The 20,606-nt window shown below is 40.2% G+C and overlaps 1 protein-coding gene across 2 annotated transcripts in view; it reads left to right on the top strand.

Annotated features, from left to right (window-relative positions):
- The first annotated feature begins 9,416 nt into the window (after nt 1-9,416).
- The window catches only part of SPOCK3 (SPARC (osteonectin), cwcv and kazal like domains proteoglycan 3), a 166,815-nt gene continuing 155,625 nt past the window's right edge, over nt 9,417-20,606 (top strand). For both annotated transcript variants that reach the window (XM_081960073.1, XM_081960071.1), the window contains exons 1-2: nt 9,417-9,522; nt 9,826-10,026. In XM_081960073.1, the coding sequence (XP_081816199.1) occupies nt 9,826-10,026 (201 nt within the window). In that variant the 5' untranslated portion in view covers nt 9,417-9,522. The remainder of the gene's footprint in view (nt 9,523-9,825; nt 10,027-20,606) is intronic.

The following is a 20,606-nucleotide window of genomic DNA, read 5'->3' as shown; positions in this document are numbered from 1 at the left end:
GATTCTTGTATGTTTTTTTTAATAGATACTAAATTTATTACGGTATTTTCTGGATTGCTTCTGTTCATTGGAAGTAGGGTACATTGATCAAAGCAGCTCCATTCCTTTCTGTGTGACAATTGTAATGGATAGCAGAGGGCAGGAGAGATTGATCTGACATTTGTATCTTTGTAGGATAAGTGTCAGGCCTGCCTCTGTTCAAAACTCAAGAAAGAAAACCCCCAACTCTATTGAATTAATAAGAACCACTTTTGCTAAGTTTGAAATGATAGCAGCAAAAGCAAGGCAAGAGCTGATTAAAAATGCACGAAAATTATACATTGAAAGTCATCCCAAATTCTTCCCCCCCAGGGTCCAGCACTGAGAGTCCAATCAATATGCAGTATGATGTTATGGGAAAGCTCCTCTTCGGATATTTCTTGCAATTGGAGTCTCAGGATGATTGGCCTTGACGGTGTATAAATAACTCTACTCAGCAGTGCCATAATTCATGAGTGCAAACCTTCCTTCCAGTTCTCATGGGACTATTATACACTAGCTTGCTTCCCCATCCCAAATGCCCATGCCTCCCCCCTCCCTATTTCTATGGCAGCCAATAGCAAGCACACCGCAGAAACACATGCTGGAGATAGGGCTGACAGTAAGTTGTCTTCTTATCCATAAATCCTTTAGGAAAGGTGGTAAGATGCATGTGATGTCATCAGTGTGCTGATGATCTACAAGTATATAGCGCTAACTCAGGTCATACTGGAGATGTAGTGGAATACTGGACCTTCCATCTAGAAGCTGAAAGGGGCTCAATGGGGAAGAAAAAAAGTGAAGCTAAACATGTAAAAGCTGGAGTAGCTATTTGCTCAAAATATGTCTGGCTGTCTGAATGTTTTGGTTGTGATCCTGGATCAGACAGTACTCCCCTAAAGGAGAAAGTGTCTGATTTTGTTGTTCCTTTTGACTTGTGGCTACAGTTCGATAAGTAGGTGGAGGTCATGATTAGGAAGGTTTTTGTTCAATATCAGCTGCTATACCAGATATGGTGGATTATGGTTGAAGGGGGCAGGAAATGATGTTTTTTAGTTCCTGTAAATTAGATTGTCTTTGGAAATTTGAATAGCATACATTCCGAAATCTTTTGGAGCATGGTTTTAAAAAGAACTTTCCATCCAACTTTTAATAAGGCAGACATCAGGCCATCATGTATTATTCTATAATGTGATTTATTTATATGTTTTCATATAAAATTGCAAACTACTGGGAGTGGGACTGGCAATATAAAATATTGGAAACAAAAAAAAGTTAATTAAGGAATTGATGGCACTTCAAGATGAGGACTGTACATAAGATTGGAAGTAGCTTTAGAGCTGTGCAATCTCATGGTACTAACTAGTCTTTTTATTGCCTCAGTAAACCATAACAGATCTGTTGTTTTCTTTGTTGACAACCCATTTTCCTTTTTCCAAGAATACTTGCATGCTTTATTTACAATAAGTTTATATACTGTCTCAATCCAACCCATATCCCATTGGACTTTAAATGATTTACAATATTTATTGAATTTATAAACATAACTTTATCAATTGATTCAAGCCACATAAAACAAAATACAACAATACTGGTACAATTATAGAAAATATAATCAATATATACATGAAATAAGATTAAATCTTACTTAATTCACAAAATTGCTCTCACAAAGGTAAGTCCTTACATGCCAATTGCATTTCCTGATGGGAAGGAATGCTATGCATTGTCTGGCTCTCTAGGTTAGATGGATAGATTCAATTGAGGATAAGCAGTCTCTTAGATAACTGAAGTAATTAATGGCTTGAAAAGCAGCTATCAGCATCTTGAATTGCATTTAAATACATGCTCCTAACCAGATTACCTTTTATCAGCAATGATATAAGATGACAGTACCAAAACTGATCAGTGAATCGTATGGCCTGCTGCATGATGAGTTTCTGGATGATCTTCAAAGACAGTCCCAAAAAAATCTAAATGAAATATGGTAACATATCAGTGAAAGCCCTCAGTACATTCTGTTCCAGAGATCATAACTGATACAAAGTTTAGCACCTTTGAATTGTAAACCAAGATTCATTTCCCTTACAGGTTGGGTTGCCTGGTCTCTCTGAGGTAGTAGTACACCCCCACTCAAAGTAAAATATAACATTGTAAAGGAAACAAGCAATTTCTAAACAGATATTTTATTGCTTAGCTTAATCTGAGCGTTCTTCTCTCTATTCAGAACTTAATGACTTTAGGCAGTAGATCAGGACATCTATCACATCTCTCATTTGGCCGGGGATGGAGATGTACAAATCAGTATCATCTACAAATTAATATTTCAGCCCAAATCCATGGATGATCTCTCATCGCTGCTTTATAGAGATATTGACAACATAGAAGAGTGGACTATAATGGAGCATCTGACAGCTTGCCTCCTCATCCCTATCTTTATTGGACCGTCCATCCTACAGATCTTAATGGTTTCAGCTAATTCCATTGTTGGAAGAAATGTCCATCTGGGTTCAGTTCCAAGTGGGTAAAAAGACACTGGATTCATGGAAGTTGCTTGGAAAGAAGGTTTATTGATGTTGGAAAAAACCACATGGTTTGAGGTCCAAGGGGAAAAAGGGAAGAGATTCTGAGAGTGCCTTGATTTTATGTTCTCTCTGGGCTTTTGAATTTGAGCTTGTGTTCTGATTCTGACTGTATTCAGACTTCCATGGGGCCATGTGGGGGCAGCTCTGTAGGCTGTCCTGAGTCCCAGGCTTGGTTGAGCCTTTGCTGGGTGATGATGTAATGAAAGGGCTTTGGGATTCCTCCTATGGCTCTGCCTGAAGGAGGCAGATCTTTGTTATGTAGAATAGACCGGCTCAGGCCTTAATGGCACATTGACAAAGGTGGAGGGGGAGGGCTGAGTTTCTGCCTCCCTTTTAGGAGAAATATTCTGTCCTTTTAATATTTTCTAAAATATTTCATTTTTCTAGGAGAGGGGTGGGTGCTAACTTCCTACACCATTATCATAAGAAATGATCTGTCCATTTATTTATTTTTTATTTATTTATGTTTTACTTCATCAAGCATGTACTAGACAACATATATATGTATAAACATGATTTTGGATACATGAAATGAATACGAATAAAAAGAAACATTAGGACAGGGACGGTAGGCACGTTGGTGCATTTATGCATGCCCCTTACAGACCCTTAGGAATGGGGTGAGGTCAACAGTAGAGAGTCTAAGGTTTGGGGAGTTTGGGGAAGAAACCACAGAGTCAGGTAGTGCATTCTAGGCGTTGACCACTCTGTTGCAGAAACCATATTTTCTGTAGTCGAGTTTGGAGCGGTTTACCTTAAGTTTGTTATCTATTGTGTGCTCATGTATATTGTGGCTGAAGTTGAAGTAGTCGTTGACAAGTAGGACATTGTAGCAGATAATTTTATGTTCTACGCTTAGGTCAGACCGAAAGAATAAGAGAATCAAAGAATAAGACCACATTCAACTGAAAAGAAAGGCCAGTTATGTGTTTTGGACCAGTGATGACATGGAAAGGGTCCATAGTTGTCATGGCAGCTATAAGCTCATGGGTTGTCTCTGAACTCAGGGAAGGAAGTTCAAAATTGTCCATTTTTAAAATTACCCAACCATCCCCTGTATGAGATTAACTATTTCTGGAATGAGTGCTACCATGCAACTGGGACAGGACAATAGCTCCACTGTAAGCTTCTCTCTTTGGTTCAGCTTCACAAATATTGCCTCATACTTGTCTGTCTCAGTGTTGTGGCAGATTCGGACACTGAGGAGGTTGGGGAGGAACATAGGCCAGTCCTGGAGTCTGGGGAAGGCTCTGATGAGGGCTCTGTGTTGGAGGCAGGGGGGGGGGGGAGCAGAGCCGTATGCCCAGTTATCAGCTGCCTTCAGAGTCAGACATCAGTGAGGCAGATCAACAGCTGAGCCTGTTCCCAGTGTGCGCATTTACAGAATTGCCAGACGAAGGGAACAGCTAAAGAACAGGGGTCGACTTGGGAGTAAGGCCACAGATAGACGATGAAGAGCCCCACCCAGAGGAAATAAAAGAGGAACAAAAGGGGAGTGAAATTTGCAGGAGATAATTAGTTTGCGTAATTAGTTTTGCAGATATCAGCCTGTCAGCTCTCCAAGCCAGATAAGGTCTGTGACTGTAAATCCTCCCTTGAAAGACTTTGCTGGATGTGAATGGGCAGAATTCACAGTAAATTAATAAAAGGTTTTTTTTTTTTTTGTCGGGACCAGGAGTTTGCTTCATGCTCTTAGGAAGCCTGGATCTGAACATTCAGGACCAGAGCTTCTTGCAAGGACCACAGTTCTCACAACTGTCATACTATCTTTTCTGTCCAAGAACTGTAGGAAATCTGACTGGAAAGAAAGAGTGATTCTCCTTTCTTTGTCCATCCATGTGTTAATGACACATGCCAGGTCCATCCTCTCAAATCTTATATTAGATTTATTGCACATAGAAAGTGGTATTCAAGCATATTCACCTAAGACCAGTCTGCCAAGAAATCTGATTGTCTGCTCTTGAGTAGCGATTGGGGGAGGAGGGGTACTATAAGTTGTGGTAATCATTCAGTTTCCAGTCTCTCTTGCCCTGTCATGGCTTCCCCCTCCCTCCCCAATCTCACAACATACTGTATGTCCCATTCCCCATCGCTAGTATAGTAGTACAGCCTTTATTGTCATTGTACATCATGAATACAACAAAATTGGTTTTAGCCCCACTGGTAGAATCCATGACAATAAATACAAACAACATAAATAGTATAAAGAATAATCACTATGCAAGTAATTAGGAAAAAGAAAGAAAAAAGAAAAAGAAAAACTAGTCATACATTTCCGTGTGTGCATGGAGTGATTGTGGTTGTGTTTAAGAGTCTGATAGAAACTATTCTTGAGCTTGAGGTTCAGCCAAGTCTTTCAAAAGAAAATATGGTTTTATGGCTTTGGTGTTTCCCTTCATTGGAACACCTAGTTTGGGGGGATGGTTTTGGTTTTTATTTGCATAAAAAAAATAACATAATAATATAGATGGGGATGTGGAGTGGAGTTTTTAATTTATTTTTTATAGTAAGTGGGATAGGAGGAATTGCTTCTTCGGGAATTATGCAGTGATTCCTTGCTTCTGGTTCTTAGTATTCAGCAGCAGTAAATATGAGTATGGATCATCTTCAAACACTTTTTGAAAGATTAGGAAGTAGAAAGAAAAGATACATGGAAATGTCCTGGGATTTTATTGAATTTAAAGTTCTTGAGTTTACACTTGAAAATAGCCCAAACCAAGGCAAGACAAAATCTATTAAGATTAACTACAAGGGACTGTCAACTATGTTCAGAAAAAAATATAAGGATGAAGCTGAAGAATACAGTATTTAAAACTAATGTTCAACATGGTGGTAAAAGGTATTGCTAGAATTCATGCAGATAATATTTTGCAGGCAGAAAAATATTAAATATAGTATTTAGTGGATGTGGATTATTTATGAGTGTTATTATCAGGAAAAATATTTTTAATATGTCTATAAGCAGCTCAAATATCTATCAACTGATCTGAGCTTTATTAGATAATATTAACCGCACCACTGTTTTTCCCACGCAATTCCTAGCAGTCTATGGAATATCGAATTATCTATCCAGAAAGGAACTGGTGAAAAATTTCTATTGATTATAATTCTGAATTTTCTGCTTTGGGTGTGTGTGTGCTCCCCACCCTATTTTTTTTTATAGATGCCATAATGTTACATTCTATTCTACTAAAATAAACTTTGATGAACAGGGTCAGTAATAGAATAAAATCTTCTTAATCCTGTCTTCTCCACCCTGGAAAAATAAATATCAAAAAATGATGGTTAAACAAAAATGTTTAAGTTATGCTGACTTGCTGAATTTTTCCTAAGAAAAGTTTAACTTAAAAATTGAAGGTTTTACATGTCATTGGTTTTCTTATGCTCCGCTAATGAAAAGTTTTAAATTGGATAAAATGAATTATCAATTTGAAAAAGGTAAAACTGAATTTGATATAGAAATGATTATCAGATTACTGCCAACACATATAAGCTTTTATTGAAAATGGAAATAGGATGGACTATATGATAAAATGGGAAAAAATGAATCTTAAAGAGTATTTTTATCAAATGATGTGTCTTTAGTATATGATAGCAGATAAATTGTCAAAAATGGGTAAGGGACTTTCAAAGTGTCAATGTAATAAGAGAGAACAGTTCTTAAAAAACTTTGGTGAATATATAACAAAGGTAGAAAATATTGGGATGGAGGATGTATTTCGATGCAGAAGATTTTAAAAGTGAATGTATAATTGAAACTAGATGACTTTCTTTTGTCCTTAATGAACAAATAAAACATCTTATGGAACTTTGTTCTTATACATGATAACTGCATGAGACTTTTATATGGTCAATGATAGAAGGTCTTTCAAACACCTACACTGGAAGAATCTGGGATAAGCGTGATGGTAAAATTGACAATCTTGATGAAAGAAATAACTTGGACATGTTTTTACTTGAAAATAGTTTAATAAGAATGGAATTACACGAAAAGCTGATTTTGAGATTTGATTATTAGTATTATATATGTAGATATACGTTAGCTTCAGAGTAAGAGTTGAATGTATTCTTATATCTATACCTATACCAAGAAAGCTGGATATCATTCTTTGTTACTTTTTGTAACTTTTTACTTTGTTACTTTTGTCCTTTTTTCCTTTCTGCATTATACTTCTATTCTTTTCTGAATCCTTTTCTTTGATCTTTTTTTTTTTTTTAAATCCCTCTGTCTGCCTGTCTACTTGTCTACCTACTTATGGTATCTATAAGAACACTGATGGAAAAATAGACAATGACCTATAGTGGGAGATGGTAAACTTTCTTAGTTGATCGTTAGCAGCATGGATCAGCAGCACCAAGGTCTTGATGAATGAGGAATGTAATGTATGGGTTGGAAGTCTCCATATGATTATGTCAAGAAGAAATAAATTAACAGGGAGGAAAATCTAGTATTATTATTTTTAATTAATTTTTATTGAATGTTTTAATCTTTAAAAACAGTAAAAAAGACAATACAAGGAAAAAAAACCACAATAGACCAAAACAAAACACGGAACATACATAACAATATAGAGTAATTTTACAGCTTTCAATATCGGCTTTCCTGCCTAGCTTTTATAATTCTCCCTTCTGCATTGCCTTCCTATTACTATAGCCTTGTCCTATGATGTAACAAGCATAGTATAAACACTTATAGTAATATTCATTATTTGTATCTCCATCTATTTGTATTCTCTATTTCCTGTTTTGGCTTCTGATTGCTAGCCACTTGTATATTTTATTCCATACATTATAGAAGTCCGATTCTTCTCTTTCTCTTAGTTCTATTGTCATTTTGCCCATTTCTGCACACTCAAGTATTTTCCTGATTGTAGTTTCATCTGAGGGTGTATTAATTTTTTTCCAATTTTGTGCGAAGGCAATCCTGGCTGCCGTGAGTATATATATGATTATGTGTTGAGATTGTTTGTCCATATTTTGATCCAGTAGTCCTAATAAGAATGCTTCTGGTTTGAGTTCTATTTTTCGCTCAGTAATTTCTTCTAACCACTTTCGAATTTTGCACCAGTACTTCCTTGTAATGGGGCACGTCCACCACATGATAAAATGTTCCAGGCTTGTGATTGCATCTCCAACAATTAGGGGATAAATTTGGGTACATTTTGGCCAATCTCGCTGGAGGCGATGTAATGTATGGGTTGGAAGTCTCCATATGATTATATCAAGAAGAAATAAATTAACAGGGAGGAAAATCTAGTATTATTACTTCCCTTGTGTAGTTAGTATTAATCACTGGTATAGTGAATTACCAGAAGAGACGTAGGTGATATTTTCTGAATGATGGCAACAGAGGAAATATTTTAAGGCTGAGTCACATAAATGCTTGCCCCAGTTCTAGTACAGGCTGCTGACCATTTCTGAAGGGCAAGAATGCACATATTCTCTACTCCACACTCGTCTCCTCTCCCTTTCCATTTCCTTTTCTGCTCTGTGCCTTCAAGTCAATATTGATTCTTGGTGAATACCTGGACTGATCCCTACACTTTCTTGATAAGATTTTCAGAAGTATTTTGCCGCTGCCTTCCTAGGTCACCATATTATTATTGTCATTTTCTTTCATCAACCCATCTATCAACAGGTCTCATAGTGGCTGCTGCTGGAACCAGAAGAAAAAAAAAGTTCTATGGCAGATGTCACAGGGTCATCTTTACACGTGACAGCCTTCATAGATCCAACATTCCACAAATGCTCCATAAACTTGCCCCAACTTGAACTTTCTCTAAATTGCCTCTCCATTCAGGAATCTCCTGAAACTTCCTGTCCCAGGCTTTCTTTCCCAAATTTTGCCATTTTCTGGGGACAAACAGCAAAGTGTGCAAGTGCAAATCTTCTCTCTTTTGCTTATTTTCTTGGACATTGCAGCAGAGAGGACTAGATCAGGAAGCTGATCTAGAGGCAGAGCCCCAAATGCCTCTTCTTGCTACTCTAGATCGGCTCCCAGGCAAGGCAGTCACTATAAAGAGAAAGCAGCCACCTCATCCAGGCACCCTAAGCCCGTACAGCACACAGGTCTAAAAATAACCAAGTGTGTTGTGCTGTGTGAACACAGCCTAAGGAGAAACCTAAATTGGCCATGGTCTGTTGAAGAGCATAGGAACGAATGAATGGCTCTCCGTTGAAAGAAACCTCTTGGGTTTTCTTCCCAGCTGCCCCAACTTTGGATCCCACAGAATTAGGAGAGTAAGAAAGAAAATTGAGGTAGGGGCCATCTCTGCCTTATTTGGCATAACGTGTTCCATCTCACCGCCCCCCCCCCCCCACACCAGGAGTGGCAAAGCTCAGAGGCTGATGCCAGCCTGATAAATGGAAGGCGATGGGATGAACCTGGGGGCTTTTCTGGCAGGGGGGTTGCCTCCTGCCCCTTTCTTGCTAAAAGAGCAAGAAAAAGGCGGGGAAAGGGCTTTTCCCTCTCAGGTTACCCCCTCCTCAACCCAGAGCCGACATTCTTTCAAAATAAAAGCAGCCGAGGGAACCTTCCCCTCCTCCTCCCACCTGCCTAATCGACTTATTGGAGCTGAGCTTGGCCAGCCTAACGGCCCCCAACCCTCAGAGCCTCTGCCTCGCCCCCCCCCACCCGCAAGGGAGACAGACAGCCCGGGTTTCTGCCTGCCGCTCGCTTAGAGCTGCGCGCCGGGCGGGGAGGGGAGGGGGGAGGGAGGGCCTGCGAAGCGGCGGCGGCGGCGGCCGGGAGAGCGCGCGCTGGGCGCAAAGGCGCTGAGTGGACGGCTGGCGGCGGGTGCAATAGCAGCATCTTCAAGAAGAGATACCATTGGCGGCAGCAGCAGCAGCAGCAGCAGCAGCGAGCTGCCTTCTCGGTGGCTGGAGTCGAGCATCGGCTGGCGGTGGAATTTTCAGCAAGGTGATGGACCGCCTGGTTCTCTTTTATTTTTAATTATTATATTTTTGGGGGGAGGTAAGATAACTACTCTCCCCCCCTTCAAGGGAAACAAGAAAACCCCGCAACTCTTCTGCCGGAGGGAGAGACTCCTCGGAAGGGAATGCTTCGCCGTCTTCTCCCGTTTGCTTCGCTTGCTCTAGATTAGCAGCGCCCCCCCTCTCACTCCCACCAACTGGCTCGGTTGGGGAGGGCCCCTCGCGGTGCCCAAGGGCTTGTTTTTGGGGCTAACCCCCCTTTTGTTTCTCTCTGCCCCCCCCCTCCCAGATGTTCAAGGTAGCAGCCTTCGCCTGCGTGTGGGCAGCCGCTTGGTGCAATCCAGCCGTGGCGGCGGCGGGGTCCATAGCTGCAGCGGCGACGGGAGCCGGAGGCAGGTCAGACAGCGGGAATTTCCTGGATGATAAGCAATGGCTTACCACGATCTCCCAGTACGACAAGGAGGTCGGACAGTGGAACAAATTCCGAGACGTAAGTGTGAGCTGAGCAAGCCCTCCCGGGGTTTCTGGCTATCTTGCCTTTTTTCCCCCCCCTCCCGCTGCTTACCTGCTGCAGGCGGAGAAGTTTCCCGGCTTGGTCTCTTTCACTCCTGTATGAATCCAGCAGGGCTGCTGGCCCCACAACAAACTACCCTTCGTCAATTCTGTGTTTGCAGATCGAGTTTATTTTGGGACCAAAATTAGACCTCCTATTAGGCGCCCTGTGCAGCGACCAACTTTTCCCATTGGGGAGGCGGTGGGAAATGGAGCAGGTATGGAGTATTAAAAGAAGGAGTGTGGGGGGGGGGGAGTTGTTCTCTTTTATGTTTGTTTTCCGTAGCTGGAGTTGCAAAAGTGCATCATTCCTGCCCCCCCACCCCCACCCCCAATCTTTCTCTAGGTAATGTATCAAGAAGGCAGGCATCGATCCTATGGCTTAATGGAACCCTTTTAAAAAAGGGAATGAAAAGAGACAATGCTACTTTGGAGGACTTCAGTGTCCACCAATGAATAAAAACCTTTGATTGATGGTGATATGTTAAATAGCACCGAGGAAAAGGGGAAGAGGGAGGAATGTAGATTTCCAATCTTTTTTGCCTGCTTGTGAGAAATGTTCTGTATGAGAAGAGCCACATATGCATTTCAGAGGTCCAGGGAATGAAAGACTATGCTGCAAGGGGTGGGGGGAATGGAAAAAAGAGTATTCAGAATGTCCATGCTACAAAAACATGACCACCAAGCAAAAATAGGCCAATGGTAAGGGAGAACAACCCTTTTCAGGGTAGAAAATAAGGGTTATTTTCTTCATTAGGCTAGGAAGAGTGGATAGAAGAACACTTTAACCCCTTTTGATGAAAACGAGTTAAGCTTTTTGAGTCTGCTTGTTTGTCATGTTCCATCATAGTGTGTGTGTGTGTGTATCTATATATCTATATCTATCTATCTATCTATCATCTATCTATCTATCATCTATCTATCTATCTATCTATCTATCTATCTATCTATCTATCTATCATCTATCTATCATCTATCTATCTATCTATCTATCTATCTATCTATCTATCTATCTATCTATCTATCATTGGTTTTCTACTGCCAGTTTTCTCATGCCATAGGACTCCGTGTTTAAATGTGGGTTGTAGTGTTCAGCCTCATGGGAAAAAAGTAAGGAAAGTTGAAAGCAGCTTCATGCATGCATGCATGCAACAGGGTTACAGCTGATGCTAAGCAGTCACTGTGCCTTTTCTTTCCCCGTTTCTAATTTGGCCTGTTTAGAAGGGTCAAAGCCAAGAAGTTCAGTCAGTGTATAAAATGCTTCTCAATGAATGACAGAATTCAGATGGGATACAAAGCTGTTGTGAATTGGAAAGCACCGTAAGCCATTTTCTGTCTGCTTGCTTCATCTATTTTTAATTAGGCATATTAAGTACACTGTATTGTATACTTTTAAAGTGTTCAGAACAGTGCAGCTACTGAAAAGAAAAGAAAGTGTTTCCCCATTTTTACACTAATCAAAACAGGTTAAATTACCAGTTTCTGATCCATTGAAATGCTTTCTTGAAGGTTTATATTGAAGGCATAACTTGACTTGTGCAGCCTGGGCTATACGTGTTTAATTGGAATTAATTATTCATTGAAATTTATGCCCACAGATGTTCACATTGGATGTAGCCTCAGACTGAATTCACCCTGGGAAGAATATGATATTTATTGTACTAACACTTTATTCTGACTGAATTGCATGCCCTGTGTTGTTTAGAAAATAGTTCTTTGGAAGGAATTGATGTTTCTGTTTTTCTCTTTTAAAAGTACCCGCCCAAAGCCCCTGACATTGTCTTTATAGTTTTTTCTAAGCTGTTCTTGGAGAAGAAGCTTGTTACTTGTATTATTTATATTTACTATGAATAATAACGATGCATTCACAAAGTGATTAATGTACTTCCTCGTTGAATAGCTTGAAGATGTAGGGATTCCATACTCTAGTGCACACTGATGGTAATGTCTGCCCTTGAGACACTAATATTTTCTTAAGAGAGTTTTTTCACTTTTCTTGAACATCTCCATATTGGACTCCCTTGGCATTTCAGTTGATGCTTCTGAATCCACCAGCCAGCATTTTGGGTTCTGCTCAATAGGTTGTCAGGAGCTCAATATTGCATCAATTCAGAATCTGTGTTTTGGGGAAAGTTCAACTGAGGGAAGTTTGTGTTGGCGTTTGACATATCCTGGTAGCTACAAAAATGGCAAAAGGTATTATTTGATGGAAGAAAATATGAGGAAAAAGGATCTATTCATGGAGATGAGGATAAACCTAGGCAATATCATGGTATCTCAAGTTTATACTCACGGAAAATGGTGTGCATTTTTGTAGAATTAATTTTTCTAGCCATTTTTTTAGCTGTTTGGTTGCAGAATGTGAAATATTAATTGGAAACCTGCTTTGCTACAGAATATGTCCTTTACTTATTAATTTCTAGGACTGTCACTTTGATTTTCTGCTTGCTACCAGGAGACACAGTGAATTCAGTGGAAAAGGCTTCTGAGCACCAAATTAGTACATTGGTGTTTGTTATCAGTGTTTTCCTTAATCAGTTTTTTTAAAGATGTTCAAATGGATTTTGTTACTTCATCTGTCATGTAATGAGTACATATTTCCTGATAGGTACTGATATTGAGTGATAAGTGAGTGCATTGATTGTTATCCCAGTCATCACAAACTTTGCAATAGTTTGCACTTATTTCTATCAGACAAAAGTATTAGAGTGGGATTTTAATCCATAGCACTCTCTTAAAAAATAATACTATTGTTCATAAATTACAAATGTTAGCAAACACTGAGCTATCATATTTTTACAGATAATTCAAAAAGAATGGTTTGTACTTCTTAAGATGCTAATACTTTGGCACTAAGCATTCTTATTTATGAAAGGAAATGATATGGTAAAGATATTAGCAAATTCCTTCAAGAGTTTTATCAATGTCTGGGCAACAACCATAGCTGAATATAATGAGTAAACATAATATGAAAGATCAGTTAAGATACTTTTTTTAAAAGTATGCTTTTGGGAACTTTGAAGTTACATACTTTCCATTCTGTTTATTCTGAACTTATGTTATTGTATGGAAAACCAGAACAATTGGCCAAAGAGAGATAGATGTGTATATAAACTTTAATAGCATATAAATTGTGTGCTAATCCTATTCAAAAGTTGTTGATCTGAATGAGGGTGCAGTCTGAAATCAAACACTGTACTTTATAAATGTTGGATTTTATAGAGGAGAATTAGAATGAACTTGATGTTTCACCATAAATGTACACAATTACTTTAGGCTGGAATTTGTTTTTTTTTTTTTTTTTTTTTGCCTTATGTCATGAGAATTCTGTGTTAGGCTGTTTTGCTTCTAAATGTGTATGCAATCATGTTTCTTGCATGATGATTGTTAATATCATTCTTATAATAGATAATCTTGAAGATACCTGATTTTTTTTTTAAAAAAGCACTGGAGGAAACTTTTTCCAACTTTCGTTTTTTTTAAAAAAAATCCCTTTACCTGCTTAAATTGCCGTATTTAACTGGAATTAAAACTGTAAAAGCTGTGGTACTTACTATAGATGTTTTCTTGAAATTAAGCCCAGCTAACGTCAGTGGGGGCATAAATCTGGTTTGGAATGGGTAATATGATATTCTATAAATATTTTTATAACTTCATTCAGTCATTCAGTAAAAAGTTAGAATAACTGTCTTTGAAATGCATTAGGTCAATACATTAGTAAATATTTATTCTAATGATATTAACTCATCTTCTGATAAAAGCTCAAATCTATCAATTGTAGAAACAATCATACCAAAGAGTACTTTATTACTATATTAACCTATAACAAATTGATTGTTGGGTTATGTGCTATCAAGTTGGTGCCAACTCTTAAGTGACTACATAGATTTCCTCCTTGATTTTCTATCCCCAAGCTATGTTTTTTTAACACTATAACTTCCCTATCCTATATTTGTTGCCTAACTTTCCTATCCAAATTCAGCAGGTATAGTTTGATATATAACTTGTTTAATTTCTCATTATCATGAAGTTGTTAAAGACATTGATCCCACATCAGAAAAAAAATTAAGAGTCTTATTTATACTTACTAATATCTGGATTTGTTGCAAATCTCATCTTTAAAAAACGTTTAAGTAGGAAAATATGATTGTTTCAGCAGTAAGAAATGGTGATTGTCAGTGTGACTAATTCAGCCTTTCTGCCACTTTGTGGCTTGCAGATGTGCTTCAACTCTTGGCCCTTTCCTGTTGCAAATACTGACCTTAGCAATGGAATATTTCTGAGGTGCCTCCAATGGGAGAGACCATGCTAATTTAAAAGGGTTATTTTGGAAATTATTTAAATTCTGCTTCTAATAGCAGTTAATATTTGAAATGTTGTTTCCTCAATTAAATTGTTTTTTCTGCTGTATGTTGTTGTAGCCTGCTTATGCAGTTTAACTTCATTCAAGTGCAGTGATTATTTAGATTTTCTTGCATAGTGGTAAATTGTATTTCAAGCATGCTTTTTGTAAAATAAAGGAAAAGGCTTTGACAAGTTCTTCTAATGTGAAAAGCAGTATTTAAAGGCTTAACTCGGGAATTAACTGACAAGATTGATTTATGTATCACATAATGACCCTAACTTCTGGCTCATTGACTCAGCTTTCCAAAAGTGATTTAGAACACAATAGAAGGGAATTGAGAGCAGTTCAGTAATAACTATTCATAACCTTAACTTATTTAACATTTGTTGTAACTTCTCCTGGTTTATTAGATTGGCATTGGATTTCCTAGTTGAATAATTAATATTATATCCACTAAAACAAGTTCATTCCAAAGAATATTTGGTAAAACCTGTTTGAATGCTTATTTTCACTTTTATGGAAGTGGTTTAATACTCTGACATAAAACTTGTCTTACAGCAGTGCTTCTCAATTATTTTCTGTCATGCCCCCCCTAGGAAGAAGAAAACATTTCGCGCCCCCCCCCGCGCGACTGTAAATAGTATAATTTGTCTATAAAATTGTTATAAGTACACCTCTGCATAACATAGCGAGTCTTTCCTCGACTCCCACCGTAGTCACATGCTTTCTTTCCTCTTTCCCTCTTACTTGTCTATCCTTCCTTCCACCCTCCCTTCCTCCTTCCCTTCCTTCCTGCCTCCCTTCCAGTTCCCTCCTTCCTCTTTCCCCCTGCCTGCCTGCCTTATTTCCTCTTTCCCTATCCTCCTATCCTTCCTTTCTCCCTCCCTCCTTCCCTGCCTCCCTTCCAGTTCCATTCTTCCCTCCTTCCTTCTGCCTCCTTCCTGCCTGCTTGCCTTCTTTCCTCTTTCCCTCTTGCTTGTCTATCCTTCCTTCCACCCTCCCTTCCTCCTTCCCTTCCTTCCTGCCTCCCTTCCAGTTCCCTCCTTCCTCTTTCCCCCTGCCTGCCTGCCTTCTTTCCTCTTTCCCTATCCTCCTATCCTTCCTTTCTCCCTCCCTCCTTCCCTGCCTCCCTTCCAGTTCCATTCTTCCCTCCTTCCTTCTGCCTCCTTCCTGCCTGCTTGCCTTCTTTCCTCTTTCCCTCTTGCTTGTCTATCCTTCCTTCCACCCTCCCTTCCTCCTTCCCTTCCTTCCTGCCTCCCTTCCAGTTCCCTCCTTCCTCTTTCCCCCTGCCTGCCTGCCTTCTTTCCTCTTTCCCTATCCTCCTATTCTTCCTTTCTCCCTCCCTCCTTCCCTGCCTCCCTTCCAGTTCCATTCTTCCCTCCTTCCTTCTGCCTCCTTCCTGCCTGCTTGCCTTCTTTCCTCTTTCCCTCTTGCTTGTCTATCCTTACTCCCTCCTCCCTCCTCCCTTTCTTCCCTCCCTCCCTGCCAGCAGCTCCTCCAGCATCCCAGCTGGAAGCAGCGGCACAACAGTCGCCGTTACCAGGGGCGAAGGGGTGGCGGTGGCAAGATCGGGCGACCGCCGCCCCTTTGTCCCTTCCCCAACAGCGGCTGTTGCGCTTCCGCTTCCAGACGGAATGTTGGCGGTGGAGCTGCTGGCGGGGAGGCGAGCTACCTGCATAAAGACGCCGCCGAGGGCATGGCAGAATATATCCCGGCTTGAAGTGGCAGCGCTGGGGACTGCTCAGAGACTCATCAGAGCCGCGGGCTGGAGCTGTGCAAAAAGTCTGCTTGGGCTGGGGGGGGGGAGGGAGGGAAGCCTGGGACAGCCATGCTTCCCTCCCTCCCACCCCCGCCCGAGCAGGCTTCTTGCACAGCTCCAGCCCGCGGCTCTGATGAGTCTCTGAGCAGTCCCCAGCGCTGCCACTTCAAGCCGGGATATATTATGCCTTGCCCACGCCGCCGCCGTTGCACCCAGATGGAAAGGGAGCCTTCGCGCCCCCCTTTATGGAGCCTCGCGCCCCCCCAGGGGGGCGCGCCCCACTATTTGAGAACCGCTGTCTTACAGAGAACAGAGAAAAGTATAGGATTTAAAGGATATAGTTTGTTGTTGTTGTTGTTAGTTGCAAATTCGTGTCCAACCCATTGTGTCCCCATGGACAACGTTCCTCCAGGTCTTCCTGTCCTCTACCATCCTCTGGAGTCCATTTAAGTTCATGCCTACTGCTTAAGTGACTCCTTCCAGCCACCTCATTCTCTGTCATCCCCTTCTTTTGCCTTCAATCTTTCCCAGCATTAGGCTCTTCTCCAGTGAGCCCTTCCTTCTTATTAACTAGCCAAAGTATTTGAGTTTTATCTTCAGGCTCTGGGCTTCTAAAGAGCAGTCAGGGTTGATCTCCTTTAGGACTGACCGGTTTGATTGCCTTGCAGTCCAAGGGACTTGCAGAAGTCTTCTCCAGCACCATAGTTCAAAGGCCTCAATTCTTTGGTGCTTAACCTTCCATATGGTCCAACTTTCACAGCCATACAACTGGAAAAACCATAGCCACTTTTGTTGGCAAGATATATTTTTTAGGGCTGCACAAACTTCCAAGGAGTATTGCTTACTTGAGAAAAGATGGAATAAGGCATCTCTTTAAAGCTAAAACATTATGGGATATACAGTATGTTGAGGTGCAAAGTGGACCTTTTGCTTCTATCAGGATTTTTTAGGGGGGGGGCTTTGTGTGCCTGATTGTCCTTCAAGGTGTCCCTTGCAAAGCTTGGAAGACTCCAATTTTCCCGAGCAGAAGAATGTTATGAAAAAGCTGCAGCATTCTTTTTTACAACTTTTCTTAGAGTCCTTCATCTTTCAAAAAAGCAAATGAGATTTCTGTTCGAGCACAGCATGTATACAGACATTCCTATATGGAGTTTTGGGGAACAAAACAAGGCAAATCTAAGCTTCACACAAGCTTAATAATGATTTAGATTAGATTGTAATATTTGACTATGTCAACCAGCAAAAAGCCTCTTTCTTTCCTGCTGATCTCATCACTTAGCATGCCATCGTGGTTAGTGTGCTAAGAGACAGTATGCTAAATCACTTGTTCATGAATAAGTATCGCTAACTGAATTTGTGCAGCTTAGGTAAAGGTTAAGGTTTCCCTTGCACATGTGTGCTAGTCGTTCCCAACTTTAGGGGGCGGTGCTCATCTCCGTTTCAAAGCCGAAGAGCCAGCGCTGTCCGAAGACATCTCTATGGTCATGTGGCCAGCATGACTAAATGCCAAAGGCGCACCGAACGCTGTTACCTTCCCACCAAAGGTGGTTCCTATTTCTCTACTTGCATTTTTACATGCTTTCAAACTGCTAGATTGGCAGAAGCTGGGACAAGTAACGGGAGCTCACTCCATTACGCGGCATTAGGGATTTGAACTGCTGAACTGCCAACCTTCCGATTGACAAGCTCAGTGTCTTAGCCACTGAGCCACCGCATCCCATACTATGTGTAGCATAGTAATCCATAAATCATGGTTTATAAATCACAATGGTTTGTTTTTGGCTTCACATATCTGAACCCACCAACTTGCTCGTATGACTTAATATAATATATGCAAACATATCGAAAGAATCCCAAACTATAATTCAATTAACAGTAGAAAAGTAGGGCTATTTAACTCTTTTATTGATACTAATTTGTCTGCTTAAATTTGTCCTCTCTGAATGCTTTGCTCTTAATCATCATGCATACCACACATATGTTTGTATAGAAAATCATCAAATGACATTTCAGATGGACAAGAATTTCTCACTGAAAGGGTTAAATACTTCATCTTCAGATGCTTAGACATATGGCTGCTTTAGAGTAAAATCCCATGGAACCTCGTTTTTTTTCTTTCATTCAATTATATTTGATTCTTAGAGACTGCCTGGATAACCCTTTTTTAGTGTCCTGCTCACCTAACCTTTTTTTCCTTCCAACTTAATTTTTTTTAACAATAAGCAATATTCTAAGAAAGTCTTTCCTATGCTTAAATCATGCTTGAGGGACAATTCACAACCCACAAGCAGACAAAATATAAGGGACACAGTGGCTCAGTGGCTAAGATGCTGAGCTTGTCGATCAGAAAGGTTGGCAGTTTGGTGGTTCAACTCCCGCGTAATGGAGTGAGTTACTTGTCCCAGCTTCTGCCAACCTAGCAGTTCGAAAACATGTAACAATGCTAGTAGAAAAATAGGAACCACCTTTGGTGGGAAGATAGCAGTGTTCTGTGCGCCTTTGGTGTTTAGTCCTGACCATATGACCATAGAGACATTATTGGACAGCGCTGGCTATTCGGCTTTGAAACAAAGATGAGCCAGGAGACTCTAGAGTCAGGAAAAAATAGCACATATGTGCGAGGGAAACCTTTACTTTTAGCAGACAAAATAAAATTTCATTATACAAATCTTTCTTCGTGGTTAACACAATTATTGCAAGTATTCCCTAGTATTAGTTAGTATTTTTCTAACTGCTCATTTCAGCTCCTAGTCTCAATCAGATATTGTTTATTATTTCATTTATAAATGAATAAAAATTCCCATTTGTTGTTGCCAAGTAAGTGATAGAAAACTTGGAAAAGACAGGACATGTAAAGTTGATACCAACCATGTTCACATAGTTTTCTTAAAGCCCACCCCTGAGCACCCATTTTTCACACTGCTTTGGGGTCCTCCTCTCTTCTACAGGACCATGCTAACTTTCAAGCTTAATAGCCTGTGTAAATGTTTATCACTTTTCCCATGACTCTCCACTCCCACAAACCCAATATTTATGGTGGCCAAAATAGTAATAGCACTTAGATTTACATACCGCTTTACAGTGCTTTGTAGCCCTCTCTAAGCGGTTTACAGAGTCAGTTTATTGCCCCCAACAATCTGGGTCCTCATTTTACCAACCTCAGAAGGATGGAAGGCTGAGTCAACCATGAGCCTGGTGAGATTTGAACTGCAGAACTGCTGACAGCCAGTGATCAGCAGAACTAGCCTGCAGTACTCCACTCTAACCACTTTGTGGCCCAAACTTTGTTTTGTATCAAACGTCTAATTGTTCAACAAAACTTTAAGAGTATTGCATTATTGTAGGTGTGGTTTTAAGTTTAAAGGAAGCTTTTCTAAGGAGACATTGCTAGAAAAACACAAAATCTTGTTGACTTTATGATTTCCCTTACAGTAGATCAGGTCAACAAATGAAGCACTATTGATATGATGAACAAAAGAAGTAATAATATTCCATTCTTTATGCTGCTTGACAGTACACTTATGAGGTTTGAACTTTCAAAATCTAGAAGACACCAGCTTGGAGGAACAGAAGAGAACACATTTGAAATTTGGGATTTTTTAGAAAATTATTCCATATAACTGTGTTGGAAGAAATGTCCTTCTTGGTTCAATATCAAATGGGGATAAATACACTGGAAACATGGTGGCTGCTTGGAAAGATGGTTTTAAGGGTGGAACATGGTTTGAGGTCCTGGGGGTAAAAGGGGATCACATGCCTTGAAGATCTTGAAGAAAAAGGGTAGAGATGCTGAGGGAGCCTTAGTTTTATACCCTCTCTTGGGCCCTATCTTTGAGCTTCCTGTTCCTATGTAAGAAATGTATTCTGATTGGTGGTCAGACTCCCAGGGAGTGGGGGTCTTAGCTAACTTTGTAGGCTGTCTGTCTTTTGAGTCCCAAGCTTGCTTAAACCTTTGCTGGGTGATGATGTATTGAAACAGCTTTGGGATTCCTATTATGGCTCTGCCTGAAGGACGTTGATCTTTGTTATGTAGAATAATATTCTAAATTTAGGAAATTTTAATATTTCCTAAAATATTTCATTTTTCTAGCAGAGGGGTGGGTGCTAACCTCCTACAACTGTGTTGTAGACAAGTAAAGTGGTGCTTTTTGGACAAGACTGAATAAAAGAAAAATGTTTTTGTTAAACTGATACACTATGCAACTCAGGCTGTTACCATCCCACCCCTCACTCTAGAATGGAGGAAATCTTGAAGGGAAATATTCCCCTATCAGCTGTCTTTTCCAATGCAGATCCCAAAAGGCTCTCTTTATGATTCCAAATGGCTTATGACGGAAGAAGGTTCTCTGAATTTCGAGTAGGGATTTTAAAACATGCACTGCTCCAGTGAGCTCATTTATGGCCCCCAGGACAC

The sequence above is a fragment of the Natrix helvetica genome (genome assembly GCF_964273705.1).
Source record: "Natrix helvetica genome assembly, chromosome: 7".
Taxonomy (NCBI): domain Eukaryota; kingdom Metazoa; phylum Chordata; class Lepidosauria; order Squamata; family Natricidae; genus Natrix; species Natrix helvetica.
Note: the sequence above shows the minus strand (reverse complement) of the source record. Positions and strands in the feature narration are given on the sequence as shown.